At 38.3% G+C, this 22,183-nt stretch overlaps 1 protein-coding gene across 9 annotated transcripts in view; it reads left to right on the top strand.

Moving 5' to 3' along the window:
- The window catches only part of TTLL5 (tubulin tyrosine ligase like 5), a 342,013-nt gene that overhangs the window by 4,575 nt on the left and 315,255 nt on the right, over positions 1 to 22,183 (top strand). For all 9 annotated transcript variants that reach the window (XM_043985336.1, XM_043985334.1, XM_043985333.1 and 6 more), the window contains exon 3: positions 10,278 to 10,384. In XM_043985336.1, the coding sequence (XP_043841271.1) occupies positions 10,278 to 10,384 (107 nt within the window). The remainder of the gene's footprint in view (positions 1 to 10,277; positions 10,385 to 22,183) is intronic.

The following is a 22,183-nucleotide window of genomic DNA, read 5'->3' as shown; positions in this document are numbered from 1 at the left end:
ACTACTACTACTATTAGTACTGATAACGTTTATATAGTACTTGCTATATGCCAGGCATTGCGCTAAGCACTTTAAAAAATATTATCTCATTTTATGTTCAGAACAACCCTGCAAAGTAGTAGTTATTATTATCCCTATTTTACAGATGAAGAAACTGAGGCAAACAATGGTTAAGTGACTTGCCCAGGGTCACACAGCTAGTAAGTGTCTGAGGCCTGGATTTCTACTCAGATCATCATTGTTTGATCCAGTTTGCTTGACCCTAAAGTGAAGGAAAATTTCTTAGAATAAGATCTGACACTTCAGTCTCTATGAGGTTTCTCAGGTATGTTCTGTTCTGAAGTGGGGACTCTAATATTTAAGTGAAGTAGCCTTTTGTAAGGAAATCACCCACTCCTGAAATGATTTGAAAAAAAACTTGTTTAGGTCTCTAAGTTTTAGCGTTCTAGGTCATTTAATATGAACAAAAATAACAGAGACTTGGTCACTTTCACTCCAGGATGTTTATGTCCTCATGTCACTTCTTCCTATCATCTTTTGTTCCCTCGGTATTGCCTCCTTGACTTTCTCACAAAGCCTTTTCTTCTCTTTTAAGGATTATTCCTTTACTTCATGAACATTCAATATATAAGTATACTCAGAAGTTAGGTCTTTCTGGGTATTTGCAAGAGGATATCTACAAATCTATCCTAACTTATTTTCATGAGGATAAATAGATGCTAGGTTGACAAATGTAATTTTTACTAAACTTAGCTATCAGTTTAGTTCAAACCTTTTTGAATACTCTGTTGTATTGGCATTATCTTTATTTACTTTTCTTTAGTTTGTATTATAAGACTAAGAGAGGAAGGGAAGGTTGAATTAGTAGTTAACTCCAGATCACCTTAAAGTTTCCTTAACTTGGGGACTTCTAGTCCACTCCTGTGCTATTTACCTACCAACCTTCCTCTGCTGCAGCCAGATCTGTGGGATTCATATGCTACCTGGGATCCACATGGGAGATGAGATATCTCCATGAGAGATGGGATCTGGGAAGTTTCTATCACACCAACTTTCTGCTTAGATCCATGGATCTGATTTATTCGAAAGCTACCTAGTTGGTATTCCTCTTACCCCATGACCAGCAAATCACAAATTACTATTTTATAATCCTTGTCATTCAGAACTACTTCGAGGGCAGATAGGTCATGCAGTGGCTAAGAGTGTTGGACTTTGAGTAGAGAAGACCTGAGTTCAGGTGCTGCCTCAGACACTTAGTAGCTGTGTGACCCTGAGCAAATCACTTAATTTCCCTGAACCCTCAGTGTCCTCATCTGTAAAATGGTTATTAATATTTCACAGGGTTGTGAGGTCTCAATACATATTTTGTTCTTTGGAAACCTTAAAGCACTGCAGAAATGCGAGTTGTTATTAAATATTAGCTATTTGCTTAGGCAAAAATCCTTTTCTTTTCCTACATCTTCACATGCTATCATCCCTGTCCCTGGCCAAGTTAGCCTTCTACCTCCCCCATTCCTTTTCTCCTCAGTGAGCCATATCCTATGCTGTACCCTCTGAACCCGCATTATTTTTATGGGGTGAGCCAGACCTGTGATTTTATTGGTATAAGGAACTATGGAGTAAACTTCCTCTCCCAATGTAGAGTGGCACCTACTCTGAAACTTTTAGTCTTTTAGAGGCACCTTGGGCAAGCACCCAAGGTCACACAGCTAGTCTTCCTGACTCTTAAGGCCAACTATCTACCCACTACACCATGTAGCTTTCACCCATATTCGATTGTTTTTTTTCTCAGTAAATACTCCTTTATTTAAAGTTTTGAGTTCCAAATTTTATCCCTCCTTCTCTCCCTCCCCTCCCCCTCCCTGATATGGTAAGCAATCAGATGTAGGTTATACATGTATAATTATGTAAAACATTGCCACCATATTCAATTGTTAAACTCTCTTTCATTCTCTATCTTATCCATCTTCTGTCACTAATTAAAACCTTGGTTTCTTTTGAATACAGTGCATCTCTGGCTGCTCTCTTCTTTTCCAATGTTCCCTTTAAGTCAGAGGTTTAGAAGGAGACAGCAACATGTTATTTGTTTCTTATTGTCACTTTCAGACCCAAATTACTCAGCGATTCACCTTTAATTCCATATATTAAGTGCCTTTTTGTGCAAGGCCCCGGGGGATGTTGGATGGAGAGCCAGCTTTGGAGTCAAGGAGACTTGACTTCCAGTCTTGTCTCTGACTCATACTAGTTGTGTGACCACAGGCAAGTCATTTCATCTCTCAGCGCCCTAACCAGCTTTCTGAGACTTGTAAGTTACAGATCAAGAGTTGTTACTTTCCATCTGTAGAAGAAGATTCCACATCTGTATTTCCCTACAATGAAATCACAGTTCTGGGGCAGGGAGTGTATCAGTGGAAGTTTGAGGCATTGTGCAAAGTACCAGGGATACAGAGACAAAAACAAAACCCTGCTGTCTGATTATGTTACCTTGTTGATGCCAACTCCTGACCTAGGGGTTACTTGCTTGCCTTCCTCAGACACTTTAGTACTTAACTTTTAGTCGTCCTTTATTCTCTAACTTCTGTTATCATTATCAGTGACTTTAGGATTCATGTGATAATCTTTCCCAACTCTCATGACCACTTTCAGCATAATTTGAAATGTTGCCACTTATAAGATCTTGAACATTACAATTCCCTTCTCTGACCACAGTCTCCTGCCTTTCTAATCTCAAACAGACCCACTGAACCTCTTGAACCTACTCCTCACTTTCACCTTGACCTCTGGTCCCTTAAACCTTCCCTGCCTTCCAGCTGGCTTCATTCCCTAGTTACTTCATTTAAACAAGTCATTGACATATACTGGAATTCCTTGCCCTTTTATCCTTTCATTTTTCCTGTCCTGTTAATCCCTAAAACTGAGTCATTCCCACCATCTGTCTTCCCTGTACTTCTATTTCTGAGCTGATCACTCCTAGTAAAAGCCAGGATTGAAACTGTCCTAACTGTCCCTCCCCCCCTTAGATTATACGTGAGGAAAGGGATTATTTGGTTTGGAATTTTGGTATCTCCAGTTCCTGAAATAGTGCCTTCACATCACAGGCTTTTAATATGTCAGTTTAATTAAATCAACTTTCAAGTCTTTGCTATTAAATTAGATAAGTCCCTTCCTGTTTATATAGAATAATTCCAATTCAGCAAGGATTTATTAAGCACCTATTGAGTTTGAGATACTGTGCACATAGATTAGTGGGGATATAAAACCCAAAGTGAAATAATAATCCCTTTCCGTAAGGAGCTAGAGCTGACCTATAGTTTCATGAATCTTGTGGTAAATAGGCATCAGCTTCTCTGGAAAAGTTGACCTTCATTATATAAACTATTAGAAATGTGGGGCTTTAATCTTGTTAAGACAGGTAATTTGATCTGAGTATTTCTGAGTAGGGACATCTTTTTTTTCTTTTTTTTTTTATGTCTATGCATGTCCCTGCCCTTTATTAAAAGAGTGCTAATTGCTTGTTACTCTGGACTGTGAACATAAGAAAGCTTAGGCAGTTTCTTCATTAAAGGGGAAACTCTTTTCTTCAGTTAACATAAGTAAATAGTGATTTCTGTGTTTTGCTTGCAAATTTATGCCACTGCTATGGACACATTCAAACTAGAACTTGTTAGTCACTGAAATTTTTGATTCCTTAAAGCTACATTTGTGTGATTTCTATAAAACTGATGGTGATTATTAACAGCCATTTGAGTGCTTAGTGTGTTCAAAGGACTGTGTTAAACACTGTTAGAGACAACAACAGCTTATGTTTATATACTCTTGCATCGCTCTGAGAAGTAGGTAGTAAAGATTTTATGCCCATTTTATTGATGGGTGAACTGGCTCTCCAAGAACTTAAATCATATAGCTGTCCAAAGTCACATAGCTAGGAAATAGTGGATCTGTGACTCAAACTCAGTGTTCTTTCCATTCTAGTGTGTTGTCTCTTTTGTAGAAAGAGACAGAAGACATCCTAACCCTTAAAGAGCTGGCAGATTACTTGGGAAGCCTGGACACATAAAGGAAAATTAGAATACAAAGCCAACACATAAGACATGTTAAGTGATGAGTTCAAAGACGGGAAAAATCACTGTTGTTTGGTCTGGTCAGGAAGTCTTTGTGGAAGAGTTGTGACTTACATAATTAGAGAAAAGCAGGGAGGGCTTTTATGTCAGGGGGAATAATGTGAGCAATGAGACTGAGGCAAGAACATGAGTGATTCACATCTTCATCTTATAAGCATATGATTCCTTTGTGTCCACTTAAGCTCCTGCCGCTTAACAATGAAGTATTCTCAAATCTATTTTTTGTTTATGAATATTTTTCTGTCTTTGAATTTTATAGAATTACCCTGTTGTTTGATAGCACAATAGTGCCAGTCTGTAACTGAGTGATAGATTTGGCAATGCCTAGCTCATCTCCAAAGCCTATGCCCAAGCCTTTATAGGAAACTGCACCTGCTTTTCTCTCTCTATCTTTTTTTTTTTTTCAAACTCTGGCTTCAAAACACGGGCCAAGGTTCAACACTTAATAAACCCCAAATGTTTTTGTTTGCCAGACGAAAAAAAAATCATCTTGAAATACCATTTTGTCATAGATGGTCATTTTTGCCCCTGTCAAAGAGCAAAAACAATAAGCATCCACGTTCCATCTCTAGAAAGCTAACTAGGATTGGTGCCCACATTGCTTTCCTCACTAAGGAGCTGCTGGCACCTTGCCCTGAAAGCTGTTCTACTTCTAAGAATGGTAATCCTGGCAGCCAGAATTTAAGGTGTGGATCCTTTTGTACTTAGTTTGGGAGTGTGAATGTTGGCATTGAGACTCAGGGCTATGGACTTTGCTAAGGAGTTGAAGGTATGTGAATTCTGCCATTAATGCCAAGGATGTTACAGACTTCTAAATTAAAAACAGTATGAAACTTTGTTCTAATTCCTCCATTTTTGTATGAATAGGCTAGCTTACATTCCCCAAAGAGCCCAGTTTGCTTTTCAAATCTATTGAAGGTATATAACAAGATAAACATTTAATTGGGAGATTGAATTTTATAATTGTTGACTTGAAAAGGACCTCATAGGTCGTTTAGTCCAACTTATTCCCATACAGGAATCCCCTTTATAACATCTCTGACAGTCAAATAGGCATCCAGTCTTCATTTAAAGAACTTTAGTAACGGGGACCTTCTTATCTTTTTTTTTAATCATAAAAGTATTTTATTATTTTCCAGTTATATGTAAAGATAGTTTTCAACATTTGTTTTCATAGGAATTTTAGTTCCAAATTGTTCTCCCACTCTCCCCTCCCCCTTCCCCAAGACGGAAAGCAATCTGATACAGGTTATATATGTACAATCACATTAAACATATTTCTGCATTAGTCATATTGTGAAAGAAGCAGAACACAAGGGAAAAACCTCAAAAAAGAAAAAAAACAGCCAAGAAATAGAAACAGTATGGTTCAATCTGCATTCAGAATCCACAGTTCTTTTTTTCTGGATGTGGAGAACACTTTCTATCATGAATTCTTTGAAATTGTTTTGGATCATTGCACTGCTAAGAAGAATTAAGTCTATCATAGTTGATCATCACACAGTGTTGCTGTTACTGTTTACAATGTTCTCCTGGTTCTGCTCCTCTCAGTCAGCATCAATTCATGTAAGTCCTTCCAGGTTTCTCTGAAATGCTCCTGCTCATCGTTTCTTAAAGCACGATAGTATTCCATTATATTCATATACCACAACTTGTTTAGCCATTCCCCAATTGATGGACATTCCCTCAATTTCCAATTCTTTGCCACCACAAAGAGAGCTGCTATAAAACTTCTTATCTCTTAAAGTAGTACATTTCCTTTTAGAGCAGTTCTAATTGTTAGAAAGTTTTTCTTTATTTTAAGAAGTAATTTTTGGGGGCAGCTAGGTAGTGCAGTGGTTAAAGCACCTGCCCTGGATTCAGGAGAACCTGAGTTCAGATCCAGCCTCAGAACCTGACACTTACTAGCTGTGTGACCCTGGGCAAGCCACTTAACCCCATTGCCCCGAAAAAACAAACAAACAAACAAAAAAAGAAGTAAATTTTGCCCATTGATTGTAGTCTTACCTTCTGTAGCCAATCAGGACAAGTCTGATACCTACTATAAGTACCATCAGATATTTGGAAAATATTTTCCTGACCCTTTTTCCTTTAACATACTCAAAGCTATTCTTGTCTAAGCTGAATATCCTCTCTCTTTGGAAAAAACCTTCTTTTTTAAAAATAGATTTTTATTGGTACTTTTTTTTATTACAGTACCTAGAATTTTCCCTTGTGTGTGACTTTGGGTAAGTCACTTCACTCTGTTTGACTCAGTTTCTTTATAAAATGAGCTGGAAAAGCAAATGGTAAACTACTCCAGCATCTTTGCCAAGGAAACCCCAAATGGGATGATGAAGAGTCAGACATGACTGAAATGACTCAGTAACAACAACAAAAGAATTTCCCATTATATTTCTCCATCTCCCCCTTCCCAGATTTCTACCTCTTATAACAAAGAATTTCAATACAGCTTCTTATGGCATTGGTTTGTCTCCTCATTATTCTAATTTCATAACATAAACTATGGGTACCAGTGATGCACAAAGGCTATCCATTTGTCATTCCTTGCTTTTGACATATGACCAGTCAAACCTCCTTTTTCTCTCATACTTGGTGTTATTCCATCTATCTGTCTCTGATACATACTGACTCTTGGACCCTAGGCAAGTCTCTAATTTTTAGTGCCACTGACATCTCTTAAGTTTACAAGGGTGGTTTGGGTTTTTTTTTGGTATTTAAAATGTTTTTTCCCAATTATATTTTTATTTTGAGTCTAAATTCTCTCTTCCCCTTCCCCCCTCCTCCACCCAAGGAGAAGGCAATAAAAACATAATCCATTACAAATATATATAGTCATGTAAAGCAAGTTCCTAAATTAGCCATTTCCTACAATAATATGCTTTGATCTGCCCTCTGAGTTCATTACTTTTCTTTCTGGTGTTAGATAGCAAGTTTCATCATGAGTCCTTTGAAATTGTAATTGGTTATTGTATTGATCAGAGTTACTGAATCTTTTTGAGTTGGTTGTCCTCATGATATTGTTATTTTATAAATTGTTTTGTTTCTGCTCACTTTATTCTGCTCACTTTATTCGGTATCAGTTCATATAAGTCTTCCCAAGTTTTTCTGAAACCAATTCCTTCATCATTTCTTTGTTGTTGTTGTTGTTCAGTTGTTTCAGTCTTGTCCATCTCTTTGTGACTCCATTTGGGGTTTTCTTGGCAAAGATTCTGGAGTAGTTTGCCATTTCCTTCTCCAGCTCATTTTACAGATGAGGAAACTGAGGCAAACAGGGTAAAGTGACTTGCCCAGGGTCATTCATTAAGACATATTAAGTGTCTGATGCCAAATTTCAACTCAGGAAGAGGAGTCTTCCTGACTCCAGGCCCAGTGCTCTATCCACTGTGCCACATAGCTGCCTCATCATTTCTTAGCATAATAATATTCCATCATATTCAAATACCATATCTTGTTCAGCCATTTCCCAATTGATGGGTATCTCATCAGTTTTCAATTCATTGCTACCACAAAAAGAGCTACTATAAATATGTGTTTTCTGTTACAAATGGGTTCTTTGCTGGTTTTTTTTTTTTTTTATCTCTTTGGGGGTATAGATCCAGTAACTATCAGTGAGTCAAAGGGTACATGCAGTTTAATGACTTTTCGGGCACAGTTTCAGATTCCTTTCCAGAATGGTTGGATCAGTTCATTAGTTCACAGCTCTACCAACAGTGTGTTAAAGAACCCATTTTCCCACAACCTCTCCAGCATTTGTCATTTTCTTATTTTGTCAACTTAGCCAATCTGATGGGTATGAGGTATAATATTCAAAAGTTGTTTTAATTTGCATTTTTCTAATTATTAGTTATTTTGAGTTTTGTTTTGTTTTGTTTCTGTGTGGGGGGCAATGGGAGTTAAGTGACTTGCCCAGGGTTACACAGCTAGTGAGTGTCAAGTGTCTGAGGCTGAATTTGAACTCAAGTCCTCCTGAGTCCAGGGCCGGTGCTTTATCCACTGCGCCACCTAGCTGTCCCCTATTAGTTATTTTGAGGATTTTTAAATGTGGCTATTGATAGCGTGGATTTCTTCCTTTGAAAACTGCCTATTTATATCCTTTGACTATCAGCTGGAGAGTAATTCTTATTTTTATACATTTGACTTAGTTTCCTACATATCTCAGAAATGAGACTTTTATCAGTGAAATTTGCTACAAAGTATTTTATACCTTTTTCCCCATTTCCTGCTTCTCTTCTAATTTTAACAGTATTAGTTTTATTTATACAAAACCTTCTTAATTTTATGTAATTGAAATTGTCTATTTTAACTTCCTGTAAACCTCTCTATCTCTTTTTTGGTTTTGAACCCTTTCTTTATCCATAGACCTGATAGGTTTTGTAAGACTATAGGCTGATGAACAGGTTCCTATCTGCTTTGGTAGAGGGAATTCCTGTATCAGGGGTTCCATAAAGGTCTAGTCCTGTCCCATTCCAGATACCACGGGTATCTGGTTTTCATCATTGAAAACATGCTGTAAATTATTGTGCCCACCATCCCATTCTCTGTTGTTCTTTGGCTCTTTTGAAGTTTTGATTCTAATTCTATTTTGGGGCATTCTCATTGTCCATCTGTGAGCTAGTTCCAGATCATAGGATCATAGATTTAGAGCTCGAGATGATCTTAGAGGTTGTCTAATGCAGCCTTCTCATTTTACAAATGAGGAACTGAGGCACAAAAAGGTTAATGTATATATTCTATTGTACTAATTAAAAGGATTGGCCACAGAACTACATATCATAGCTTTTACTTTTTTTTTTTTTTTTAGTGAGGCAATTGGGGTTGAGTGACTTGCCCAGGGTCACACAGCTAGTAAGTGTTAAGTGTCTGAGGCCAGATTTGAACTCAGGTACTCCTGACTCCAGGGCCGGTGCTCTATCCACTGCGCCACCTAGCAGCCCCGTAGCTTTTACTTTTAGAGCTTGATATACTTAACACGATACTAGCTTTAAACAGGAACATCTTCATCATTTATTTTACAAGTGTTATCTCTATTTTACAGAGGAGGAAATTGAAACCCAGAGAAGTCAAGTCACCAGTTGACTCGAACGGCTTTTTAACCATGTCTCCCTCAAAGCTACAGTTGATTTTCTTAAGCTTACATATAGGACTTCACATTATCTCTATTAAATTTCATTTTAGCTTCAGTCTACCATTCTGGCCCATCGAATAACATTCCATGCCATGTATCCCTCCCACCTTTCAGTCATAGTTGTGATAAGTATGTAATTTTTGCCTTCTTATATATTGTCGATAAAAATCTCAACCAAACAGGGCTATGGATAGAGCCTTGTAGCACCCATCCAGAGATGGAACCATCTCCAAGTTGACAGATTCATTAGTCTATACTCTTTAGATATAGTTAGTCAGCTCATTCAAAATCCTTCCAACTGTCTATTCTCTCCTTTGCATCTCTTTTACCTTGTCCACAAGGACCTTTAAGGAGAAACTTTGTCAAATATGTTGTTAAAATCCAGACATACTATGTCCGTGTTTGATAGTCTAGTAACTATCAAAAAAAGAAATAATGAGGTTGGGGGGGCATGACTTGTAAACATATTTTATATAGTATTATTTCTTTCCTGTTCTGCTTTATTGCTATTACAGGTGTTCTTTGATTTTTTTCCCATCCCTATTCTGAAATGAAAGGAAAATCCTTTTAAATTCCATTTTCTTTGTGGAGAAAAATTCCAAAGAATTCTGAACTTTGAAAAGAATAATTCTTTCTTCAGAATTCTTTAGAATGATACATAATTCCTTTAGGATTGATTATGCTGAGTATTTTTCCCAAAGACAACTAAGATTGAATCAAAGTCTTAATTCTATATTAGAAGAAAACAGAAGTTTTTTTTGTTTCCTCTAACATAATGTTGAATTTAAATGGAGGCCTTTGAAGTAAAGTAAGGTTCATGGGCTCATAGGTCTAGAGCTGGAAAGGACCTGTTGAGGCTATCCAGTCTAATCTGCCTCTTTTTACAGTTTTCTGGCCTGGGATCTTAGGGTGGTTCATTGTATTGACTTAAAAGAAAGAATGACTGTGAGAGCCAGAGAGGTGGTTTGTGTACTCAAAAAACCTAGTTTTCTTGGTATGGTAACTATGATTATTTTTATTGTTTCAAGGGATCATCCATGCATTATGTGGACTGGAGGCTGCAGGAGAATTCCTGTCTTAGTGTTCCATGCAGAGGCCATTCTGACAAAGGACAATAACATTCGAGTAATTGGAGGTAGGTGCTATTGTTGCCTCCTTATTTATCCTGCTGTGACATTTCTTGAATACCTTGCCTTTCCAAAACTGAAATTACATAGAGGTAGGAAAGAAGACTTTCTGTTTGATAATTATTTTGATTTTCAATATTTGAAATGATTTTTCATTTCAAACTACTTTTCACATCTTAACTTCTCTTGTGATAAGAAAAGCGCTATAAGTCTTGCGGTTAGTCAGTAGACATCTACAGAATAACCATGTCACTATGTGGTGGTTTGAAATAGTTTTTTCCCCCTTAAATGGAATTAAAACTCTGTTCTTGAAGTGCTAGGAAGCTCTTTAAAATCTCTAATCTCCTAATAGTAAAATGAGTTCAGGGGAGGGTCACTATCTACTTGTGGGATTTGAAACCTCTAGACTTGAACTTCCTCCTGATCTTTCCAGCTCATTAATAGGACACAGCTTAAAGGGACTTAGTTCAGTAGTATCAGCTGAAAATAGAGGAACTGATATTTGCCTCTGCTTGAACATTTAAGTGATCACTTGCATTCTGTAGCAATAGTCAGACCTCTCAAGACTTGGATGCCCACAGCAACCTCATTGTCCTGCCAGATCACATCAGTCTTGGTACTTATACCCCTTCAATACACTCTGCTCATGTTTGGGGTGAACAGCTCCTCTCAAAACCTCCATTTAAGGAGGAGATTGGTCCAGCCATTTCTTCATTTTCCACTCAGCCATACTACTTTGGACTTTTTCATCATGCCCCCATGCTGGGTACTTCCTTCTCCTTTTCATTTTTCTATCATGTGTTGTCTTTATAGTTACCGGGGAAAAAATCTCATTCAACAAATAGGTTACTACTCTATCCAGGGGAGTGTCTTCTTTACACATTATTCCTTTGACCTAAAAAAGGAATACACTAAACTACTTTTCAAAATTTGTTTTGTGTTTTTGGTAGTCCTTTTTATTATACCAACAAATTCAAGTAGATTGTTTTAAAATAATTTTCTTCCATAGTGAAAAGAACAATTTTGTTGACTTTTTACTTCAGTTGCTTCCTAGTTTTCTGAGTTCTTCCCTGTGTAACCTTGTGATTTCTATAGTACTACGTCTGACCTTGGACACAGTATCTGAAAACTATCTGAACAATTCATCATCTTGTGATTAAATCTCCTGAGAAACAGATCTAGATTTTTTGTTCCTTTTCTCTTTACCTTTTTTGTCATGTGTCCTGATTTGATATCAATATTGTTTTTTTCTTTCTGTTTTTCTATCAGTGCCTTAAAAATTCAATGTTGCATTAAGCTTCATTACTCTTATAATATTTTATATGATATTATTTCATTCCTGTTCTGCTTCACTAATACTTTTAAGTGTCTCTTGCTTTTTACTATAGTATGGTATTGAAAAATTACATATGCAATTAATTTATATGAATTAGTTTTGTGTTTTAGGCAACTGATGCTTACTGACTTTATTGTAAGTGCACTAGACAATCATCTGTTTAAAGCAGTAGTTAAATCTTTTTTTTTTAAACTTAGTGATTCTTGTTATAATGTGGCAGTCAACCAATAATTTACCTGTTTTGTAACTCTGGATTTTTGTATGAAATGAAACTCTTAAAGTAGAGCATATGTATTCTATCTTACAGATATATGTGAGTACATTATGCTAGTAAATAGTGTGTCACATTTCAAAATTTTAGTCTTTTCATATAATTTTTTCATTCTTTTTTTCCCATACTGTGTGTATGTGAAGACTTAAAACAATTTAAAAACTCACTACGTCTTACTCGTATACTCATTCATGTGCTTTCACATGGATAGATTACTTACTCATTGTTATTGTTTTGACCACAGCAATTTTCAGCTTTTGGTAAAGGGCTCTGACTATGCATGCGCTCATTTCTGGGTCTCATCAGTTCTAGAGTGGAGAGGAAGTAAAAGTTCTGTGACATCAAGAAGATTGGCAAGGTGGGGGAATAGCCTGCCTCCTGTATCTTAATAGACAAGAACGTCTGTCTGGGATTGTGGTTCCCATTGCCTAGTCCAACTCCTTCAGAGTAAATAGAGGCCTAAAGTAGAAAAAAATAGAATGTGGGCCCTTTTGAGGTGGGCTTTGTCTCTGTGTCCATGGTCCCTAGCACAGGCCCTTATTCCTCTGACATAATTGTACTTAATACATTTCTGAGTTGAATGTGAATAAAGCAAGTAGAAGCACTGGGTCTTCTCACTCCAAGTCTAGTACTCTTTCCAGCACCCTCACAAGCTTATGTGCAAGTCATTAACGAAGAACAACCTGGGCTGTGCTGCTACCCATTCTCTTGTAACTTTATTCCAAAGGTAGCACGGTGCTGAAAGTTGTCATTGGAGACAAACAATCTCTTCAGGCTTTAAAGTTTTACTTCATTCATTTAGTGCAAAGCAACTGCTTCTCTTTTCATTCCATACCTCCTCTGTCCAGCACCTTGGCCAGCTGAACTTCTGGGTTACACATCCCTATAATATAATTCCCTATTGGGTAACATTTTGTTAACTGTTCCTGTGTCTCTTCACTTCCATATCACCTGGTTAAGTTGTAGCTTGGAGATGATGGTTTGATCCCTTTTAGTATTTTTTCTTGTTTCCTAAGGATTGGTTTTTCTTTCTTAATTAAAAAAAATTCTGAGCTCTCATATCGTAAGAATAATTGAATGTGAAGATCTAGCACAAAGGGGATGACTATAAAATAATCAGACTTTTTTTCTCTTATACTTTGTGTGATCTCTCTCCTTAGCCACAGCTTGTGTGTGTGTGTGTGTGTGTGTGTGTATAAAATTTACCATGGCATTTCTATCAATTATTCAAAAGATGCATGAATTTTAATGGCCAAAAAATTGTCTCTGGCCATCCTTTTAGTGAGGATACTCTCTTTAAGTTAGACTGGCACATAGATAGCAAGACACATGGTTTGACACCAGGGTTAATAGGACAAGATATGGCTTGTGCTCTTCTTTTGTACATGTGTGTGTCATTTTTTTATCATAAAATATTTTATTATTTTCTAGTTACATGTAGAAATAGTTTTCAACATTTGTTTTTATAAGATTTCTAGTTCCAAAATTTTCCCCCTTCCTCCCTTCCCTCTACCCTCCCCATGACAGCAAGCAATCTGATATAGCTTATATATATATAATCACATTAAACATGTCTGCATTAGTCAAGTTGTGAAAGAAGAATCAAAACAAAAGAGAAAAAACTTAAAAAAGAAGAAAGAAAAACAAAAAAAGTAGAAACAGTATGGTTCAATCTGCATCTAGATTTCACAGTTCTTTTTTCTGGATGTGGAGAGCATTTTCCATCATGAGCCCTTTGGAATTATCTTGGATCATTGTATTGCTGAGAAGAGTTAAGTCTATCATAGTTGATTATCACACAATGTTGTTGATACTGTGTACAATGTCTGGTTCTGCTCATTTTGGCTTGTGCTCTTCTTGCATAATTTTTTTTTTTGGTGGGGCAATGGGGGTTAAGTGACCTGCCCAGAGTCACACAGCTACTAAGTGTCAAGTGTCTGAGGCCGGATTTGAACTCAGGTACTCCTGACTCCAGGGCCGGTGCTTTATCTACTGCACCACCTAGCTGCCCCCTTTCTTGCGTAATCTTAAGAGGATCCAGGGTTACCTTGATATTTTGTTGAAACTCTTGAATAGGACTTTTTCTTTTCCTTTTTTTTGCAGGGCAATGAGAGTTAAGTGACTTGCCCAGGGTCACACAGCTAGCAAGTGTTAAGCGTCTGAGTCTGGATTTGAACTCAGGTCCTCCTGAATCTAGGGCCAGCACTCTATCCACTGTGCCACCTAGCTGCCCCTTGAATAGGACTTTAAAGAGATATTGAATGTTGTGATTAAATAAAAGTCACAGTAGCTAATTTGACATTTAATGATATCAAGAAATCTTTATTCTGTTCTGTGAGAACCAGGGGCCCCACCCCCTGCCCAGAAAGACACAAGGTAACCTTTCTGAGGTTTCAAAGGTCAGATTGGCATCCCAGAAGTTGCCTCTGTTCATAGACTGCCTTTAAGTCATATCAGTCAATGGGCTTGAATGCGACCAGCCATTTAGCTTGGAGCTGTGTGTGGAGACCCTGTTCGACATGGGGCTTCCGGGGGAACTGAGTGGGACTCTTCTCTTTTTTTGGAAGTGTGAGTGGCTAGGTAAAGCCTTCTTTCAATAGACTCTCTCTCCAGGCATAGATCTGAGATAGGGTTTTTTCTATTCTTTCAGAGACGTGCTCTATCTATACTAACTTCAAGTATACTTTAATAAAAGCTTAAAGCCTAAACTGTTGCTGAAGCTCCTGGATTTATAATTAAATCCTAACTAGTCCCCCCCACCCTGAGGGGGGGGGCAGGTAAGGACACACACATTAGATTTTAATCATCACAGTTCCATCATAATTTAGCACAATTAATAATCAGTTTATGTAACTGGAATTAATAATATTTTTCCACAATCCAATATCATCATAATTTTTTTCTTCTAATTTTGTTAATTTTCTGGTATCTATAGTTAATGTTATTCTTTAGAATTTTCTCATCACAATTTTCTCTCATTCCTGATTCTCAAAACTCTTACCATCCAGGGGTAAGGTATTTCCTTCATCTATTCTACTTAATCCTTTTGATAGTCTGGTCATACTACTTCCCATTCGTTGGTGTTTAGGGGCTCAGGAAACAGGAAACAAAAATAATGACCATCCGCTATGCATTACTTCCCTACTGTGGGTGGGTATTTCAGGCATCCCAAAAGCATGTTCACTATGTTCTAGCAAAAAAGAAAAAAAAAATCAGTTCAGAAAAACTAAACAACCCATTGACTGAGTCTGACATCTTACTCTACAGTAAGAATATATATAAGTATAATATATAATATAGAAGTATAGAAATACCCATAGTCCCCTACTTCTTTTAATGAAGGGAGATACATTTTCTCATTTGTCACAGAGTACATTCTTAATAAATCTGTTAGTTGACTGATTATTCAGGAACAAGCTAGGTCATTATATTTACATAATATTCAGTTTGGAACTGGTTGTTTTTCCATTTACATTGTTGTAGTCATTGTGAGCATTATTTTCCTGGTTCTGCTTATTTTACTCTGCATCAGTTAAAACAGATCCTATACTTCTTTAAATTCTTCATTAATTCTCAGTAGTATTTCTTTACATCTGTGTGCCATAATTTGTTTGGCCATTCTCCAGACGGATCTACAGATTAATTTTGAATGTAAATATCCAGCCTGAAAAGCTCTCTTGAACTTTACACCCACATTGCCAGCTGCCTACTAGACATCTCCTCTTGGATGTCCAATGGACCATTCTCCAAAGTCATCCTTGACTCTTTTTTCTCCCTAATCCCTACACATTTAGTCAGTGCCCAGTTGAGGTTATGGTTGCCTTATTTTCTCTACCTTTGTTTAGCAGCATGTATGTAGAAGTGAAGGGAGCAGATGGTGGGAATGAGCCAAGGCTGAAGTTTGTCAGGACGCAGTTGACAATATGAAAAGGGGGCTCAGGTCTCAAGAGAAGAGAATGTATTGAGTTGAATCGATCCACCAAGAGGTCAAGATGGGAAAAGGAGGAGAGTATTGGTAGTGCAAGGCCTGGCAGAGAACTGATTTGCTGAGAGATTGGAAGTCTTGGTGTGGACAAAGAGCAGAGTTTGGTATTGGAAGGAAGAGGGAGAGATAGAAAGCCAGTACTTTGTGATCAGACAAGGGAATTTCAGAGTTTTTGAACATAGAGGTTATGCGTTTAAAGGTAATGACAAGATCAAAGGTATGACTGTCTCTGAGTTTAGCTGAGGTGAGATGAAAGTGTAAGTCATTGGAAATGAGCAGGCTGCATAAATGGGAGGTAAAGGTGTTTTGAGGGAGTATTAATATGTATATTGAAGTATGAGGCCAGGAATTGAGAGAGATTGTGAACTCATAAAGGAAGGAAGGAAGGGAGGTCAGGAGGTCGGGAAGGAGTATTCTGGAGTTCTGCCGGACAGCAGCTACCAGAATTTTATTGTATGGTAGATATGGATTTTATAGACCTCAAAGGAGGCGAGGTTATTGAGTAATGGTAGTTATAGTATCTGCTCTCTTTTTTTCTATCTACTTGGCCACCACTTTAGTTCAGGCCTTCATCATCTCTTGCCTAGGCTATTGTAACAGCCTCTTCTTGGTTTCCCTGCTTCCATTATCTCCTATCTTCAGTCCTTCCACGCAGCTACCAGAAATAGCATTCAAATGGCACAGGTCTGCCAGGTTACTCCCACATTCAGAAACCTTCAGTGGTTCCCATTTGCATTTAGGATAAAATTAAAACTCCACAGACTGCATTTAAGAACTTCCATCTCCAGGTTTCTACTTACCTATTTTATTTCATATTTGTCTCTCTCACAAACTCCATGTTCTAGCAACATGGCACACTGGAGATGACCTTCCTGTTCCCCTGATCCTGAAATATCCTCCTTTCTCCATCTTCTCCTCAGAATTCTTGTCTTCTTCATATTTTAGGTCGGTTGCCACTTCTTCCAGAAACCTTTCCTGATCCCCTGTGCTGCTGTCCTTACCCTCCTGAAATTACCCAATATTATCTGTTATTTGTTGTATATCTCCAGTAGAATGTAAAGTCCTTGAGGGCCAGACACTGTTGTCTTGGTTTCTCTAATGATTAGCACAGTGTCTTATGCATGTTAAGCACAGAAGCTTAATAAATGTTTGTTGTTGAATTGAAATCTAAACCACTCATTTTGTTCTTGAGGAGTCTGGGTTCCAGAGAAAAGTAAAGGAACTCACCTAAATATTATACAGCGAGACACTAGTTGAGCCAAGACTTAAACCCAGACCTTTTGATCTCTAGACCAGTACTTTTTCAACTGTGCAACTGTATTTCCTTTAAGCTAACAGGTATCTTACACACTTCCTTCAATAGAATCATCCCCTCTTATTTGTAGATTACTTTAAATCCCTATATTAACTTGATAAAATCATAGAATCTTAGAATTAGAATGGATCTTGGGGAATTATCTAGTCCAACCCCAAACCAAAGCCTAAATTCCTTCTATATATCCCTAACTGGTGATCATGATCAGGTCTCTTTTTTTTTTTTTTAAACAAACTCAGTGCCTTTTGGAGGTAGCCCCATTCTGCTTTTATATAGATTTAGTTGTTCCTTAAGATCCCATAGCTTCCACCCATTGGTCTTAGTTCTTCCCTGTGACAAAGACATAGCAAAATAAATTTAGCCCTTTTTATATCTGAAAACTCTATGCTTGAAGATAGCTATCATGTCACCTAAGAAATTTTTTTTTGAGGGGCAGTGAGGGTTAAATGCCTTGCTCAGGGTCACACAGCTAGTATCAAGTGTCTGAGGCCAGATTAGAACTCTGGTCCTCCTGAATCCAGGGCTGATGCTTTATCCACTGTGCCTCCTAGCTGCTCCCCATCTTTATGTTTTTAAGTCATTAATAAAAATTTCATCAGAATAAAGCCAAGCCAGAGTCCTTGAAATGTATAACTTGGCTGAAAGACTGTGTCCAAAGATTATTTGTTAAAAGATTGATGTTGGGCCAGCTAGGTGGCGCAGTGGATAGAGCACCGGCCCTGGATTCAGGAGGACCTGAGTTCTAATCTGGCCTCAAGACACTTGACACTTATTAACAGTGTGACCCTGGGCAAGTCACTTAACCCTCATTGCCCTGCCCCCCCCCCCCAAAAAAAAGATTGATGTTTACCTAGAGAGAAGTCCTTAGTAGTATCTCATAACACTCCGTTATCAACCCTTTCTTACTCAGTATTTTTATGAGACATTTAGGTGAAGACCCACTGGGAAGGCATTGTGTCCCGTGCTTCATTGTATCCATGATCCCATTTATTCAGGTATTCCCTCCAACAATGTAGATCAATCACAGCCTTTAGGAGATATTTTCCAGTTGGCTATTGTCCCTGGCCATTCCATGATATTCTTTATTATACCCTCCAGAAGGTTTAATACAGGGTCCATCCAATGATGTTTGGAGGCTTTCCTCTTGACTTTGTAAGGGGGTACCAGGAGAACCCTCTAGCTATCCATCAGAGCCCATATTTCTTTTTCTTTTCTGTTAAATAATTCCTTAGTGAAATCTTTTAGTCCTATCCTTCTTTTTAGTTCTTTATTGGTTATATATTTCACAACCATCATGTGCTTTTCCATTGCCCTTTGTGTGATGTTTACTTTTAGTTCTTCAGAAGTATTCATGTTTCAGGTATCAGTACTATAAAGAAACACTGGTAAAATGTTTGTACTGAAAATGTGAGCCTTTGCTGCTTTGGGAAGCTTTGGAGTGGGTAAAAGTCATTGGCAGTTTTCTGAAAGCAATCCAGCCTGTTTGCCTCCTCCTTTTCAATTATGGATCCAGATCTACATGTTGTTGAACAAACTTTGTAGAAGATTCAAATGCATATTGAAATCTGGGCAGTATACATGCTTTATCTATTTGGTCTTTCCTTTGTGGATGGATAAGCCACACTCTTTTGAATGATTATAAACCTCTTCTAGGACCCTTTTCAATGTCTCAGAACTTGATGTAATCAACACTTTGAACACTGAAGATTTTTTGAATCAGGAATTGAAATGTCCAGCATTGGGGGGGGGGATGTTTTTTTGTTTTTTGTTTGTTTGTTTGTTTTTGCTGGGCAATGAGGGTTAAGTGACTTGCCCAGGGTCACACAACTAGTAAGTGTCAAGTGTCTGAGGCTGGATTTGAACTCAGGTCCTCCTGAATCTAGGGCTGGTGCTTTATCCACTGCGCTACTTAGCTGCCCCCAGCATTGTGTTTTAAGGATATTCATTGGCACCTGTATATATGGGTTGGAGGAATGAAACTGGAGTCAGGAGCGTCAAATGAAGAGACTATTGCAATTGAGAACTCTCTTTAAACATTTGGAGGTTTGCCACATGGAAAAAAGATTTGGAGTCACTAGGGTAACTGGGAAAGGCCTTCTGTAGAAGGTAGCATTTGGATTGAGTTTTAAAAGACGCCAGAGATGCCAAGAGGTGCAAGTGGGATGGAGATCATTTCATGCGTACGGGCCAGGCCATGCAACAGCATGAAAATGGGAGATAGGGGGATGGTCATGTTTAAAGAACAGCAATTAGGACACTATGGCTGGATTGTGGCATGCATGAAGGGGAGGAAAGCATAAGAAGTTTGGAAAGGTAGAAAGGAATCATGTTGCCAAAGACCTTAAGTTCTAAACAAAAGACTTTACATTTGTTTCTGGAGGTCATAGGAAACAGATGAAGTTTATTGAGTTCAGGGTTGGAGGTGAGGGTGGAGGAAATGGGACATAGTCAGATCTGTGCTTTAGGAAAATCACTTGGGCAGCAGTATTTAACATAGAGGAGTGGAGAGAGAACTGAGGCAGGGAGATAATTAGAAGGCTATTGCATGCAGTATGATGCAGGTGCAAGATAATAAAGGTTTGAACTAGGGAGGAACGTATAAGTGGAGAGAAGGAGATGGCAAAATCAAGAGATGTTGTGAAAATAGAAACAAAAATAAGATTTGGCAGTGGATTGGATATGTGAGGGGAATGGAGATCAAGAGTACATGTAGAAAGATTGACCTTGGCAAACAGAAGGGGGCCACCTAATCATCAGAGATAGAAGTGAAGTAGGAGATAGTGGTGGGGGAGCGGCAGGTTATGTCAATTGTGAGATGAGGAGAAGGCACAAAGAGGCACCTTTGGAGAAATGGCTTCAATTTTTCAGCAAAATATGAAGCTAGTTCCTCAGCTGAGAAGGTAGCCCTGAGGAGAGGGACAAGAAGGTTTGGCATCACTGATATGGTGAGTGGGGTAGGAATCAATCAGAGTGAAGTAGAAGGATTTCCTTGCTGCCATGAGGATAGTTGAGATTAGATAACGCTTGTAGTGCACTCGATCAGCATGATTTCATGTCTTCTCTAGCTAGCTCTGTTAAGTTCACATGAACAGGAGCAAAGGAAGTAGAGATAGGGAAATGGTGTATTTGCAGATAGGAGAAGGGGGCAGGGATTTCAGAGTAGAAGATAGTGTAGAATTGAGCTGGTTCACTCAGGGGTTGAGGTTGAGAAGGGAAGATAATGTAGCCTGTGTTTGGTGGGGCTCAAGGGGGAGTGGGTAGAGATCTCTATGAGAACAAAGAATAGGTCATAAGGCATAGGGAAAGTTGGAATGATAAATAATTATGATGAAAGGAATTTTGGAATTCATGAACATGGAAGTGGAATATTTTTGGGTGGTATTAAAGTCATGATCCTTCCCAGCTCTGAGCTTATTGCTCAGGTTGATCAGCTGAGGTTATTAAAATTGCATAGATTAAGGAATTGGGAAGTTAGAGTATTTGAGAGAACATTGAGGTCTCCTTCTATGATGGCAGAAGTTGGGATCGAGAGAAAGACAGTGAGCTGTGCCCTGAATTCATTGAGAAAGGAGAGAGAATGACCTGGGACCAGTGGATAGAAATAACATGGAGGCAGGATCTTGTAATAAGGATCATAGATAGAGTTAATAGGTATCCCAGAGGTGTTCTAAACTAACTCCTACATGAAGACTTCTTGCAGATGTTGCAAAGAGCTTAGTAGAAAGGATAATTTTTTTTTTTTTTTTAGTGAGGCAATTGGGGTTAAGCGACTTGCCCAGGGTCACACAGCTAGTAAGTGTTAAGTGTCTGAGGCTGGATTTGAACTCAGGTACTCCTGAATCCAGGGCCGATGCTCTATCCACTGCGCCATCTAGCCGCCCCAGAAAGGATAATTTTTTTTTTTTTTTGCGGGGCAATGAGGGTTAAGTGACTTGCCCAGGGTCACACAGCTAGCAAGTGTCAAGTGTCTGAAGCTGGATTTGAACTCAGGTCCTCCTGAATTCAGGGCCAGTGCTCTATCCACTGCGCCACCTAGCTGCCCCCCAGAAAGGATAATTTTTTAAAATCCCTCTAACTCTAGATAAATGATAAAAGGCTCTAGCTACAAAGTCTTGGGATACCACTTTGTCGTATCAGAAAGTATATTGCTAAGTCCCAGGAAAAAGGAGTAGGAATTATTTTCATATTTTGAACATTTTTGTGGTTTTATGTATTTTATTTTTCAATTAATTTTTTATGTCAATGTGATCAACGCATTGAGAGTTACTTAAGATTACTTAATTAGGGGACTGAAATGGTCAGCATTATGTTTTAGGAATATTAACATGGCACCTGTGTGGATTGGGGGAATAGTGAAGCTGGAATCAGGGAGACTAAATGAAGAGACTGTTGCAATTGAGAGCTTTACTTTTTAGTCTGACTCTCCAAAATTACTTAACAACCTCTTAATTGCTAAATCCGTTGACCTTTTTCACTTCTCATACTTCTTGGCTTCTCTGCAGCCTTTATTATTGTCATTCTTTTCTCCACAATACTTTATTCTCTCTAGGTTTTTGTGACAAAATTCTCCCCTGGTTTTCCTATTTATCTGACTACTCCATCGCCGTCTCCTTTTCTAGATTTTTCTACAGGTCACACTGGCTAATTTTGGATGTCTCAGAGGACCCTACCTGGAGCTCCATTCTCTTCTCCCTTTATACTAATAACTCTGAATCACTCAGGCTCCCACTCTAGGTGTCATCCTGGATTTTTCCTTATAGCTGCCCCCCGCCCCTCCATATCCAATATGTTGCCAAGTCCTGTCAATTTTACCTTAATAACATCTCTCATATATGCTTCCCTCTTTTCTCTGACACTGCTACCACCCTGGTGCGGGCCCATGGCACCCCATGCCTGGCCT

The sequence above is a fragment of the Dromiciops gliroides genome, chromosome 2, assembly GCF_019393635.1.
Source record: "Dromiciops gliroides isolate mDroGli1 chromosome 2, mDroGli1.pri, whole genome shotgun sequence".
NCBI classification, from domain to species: Eukaryota; Metazoa; Chordata; class Mammalia; order Microbiotheria; family Microbiotheriidae; genus Dromiciops; species Dromiciops gliroides.
The sequence above is the reverse complement of the archived record's forward strand: the minus strand, read 5'-3'. Positions and strand labels throughout refer to the sequence as shown.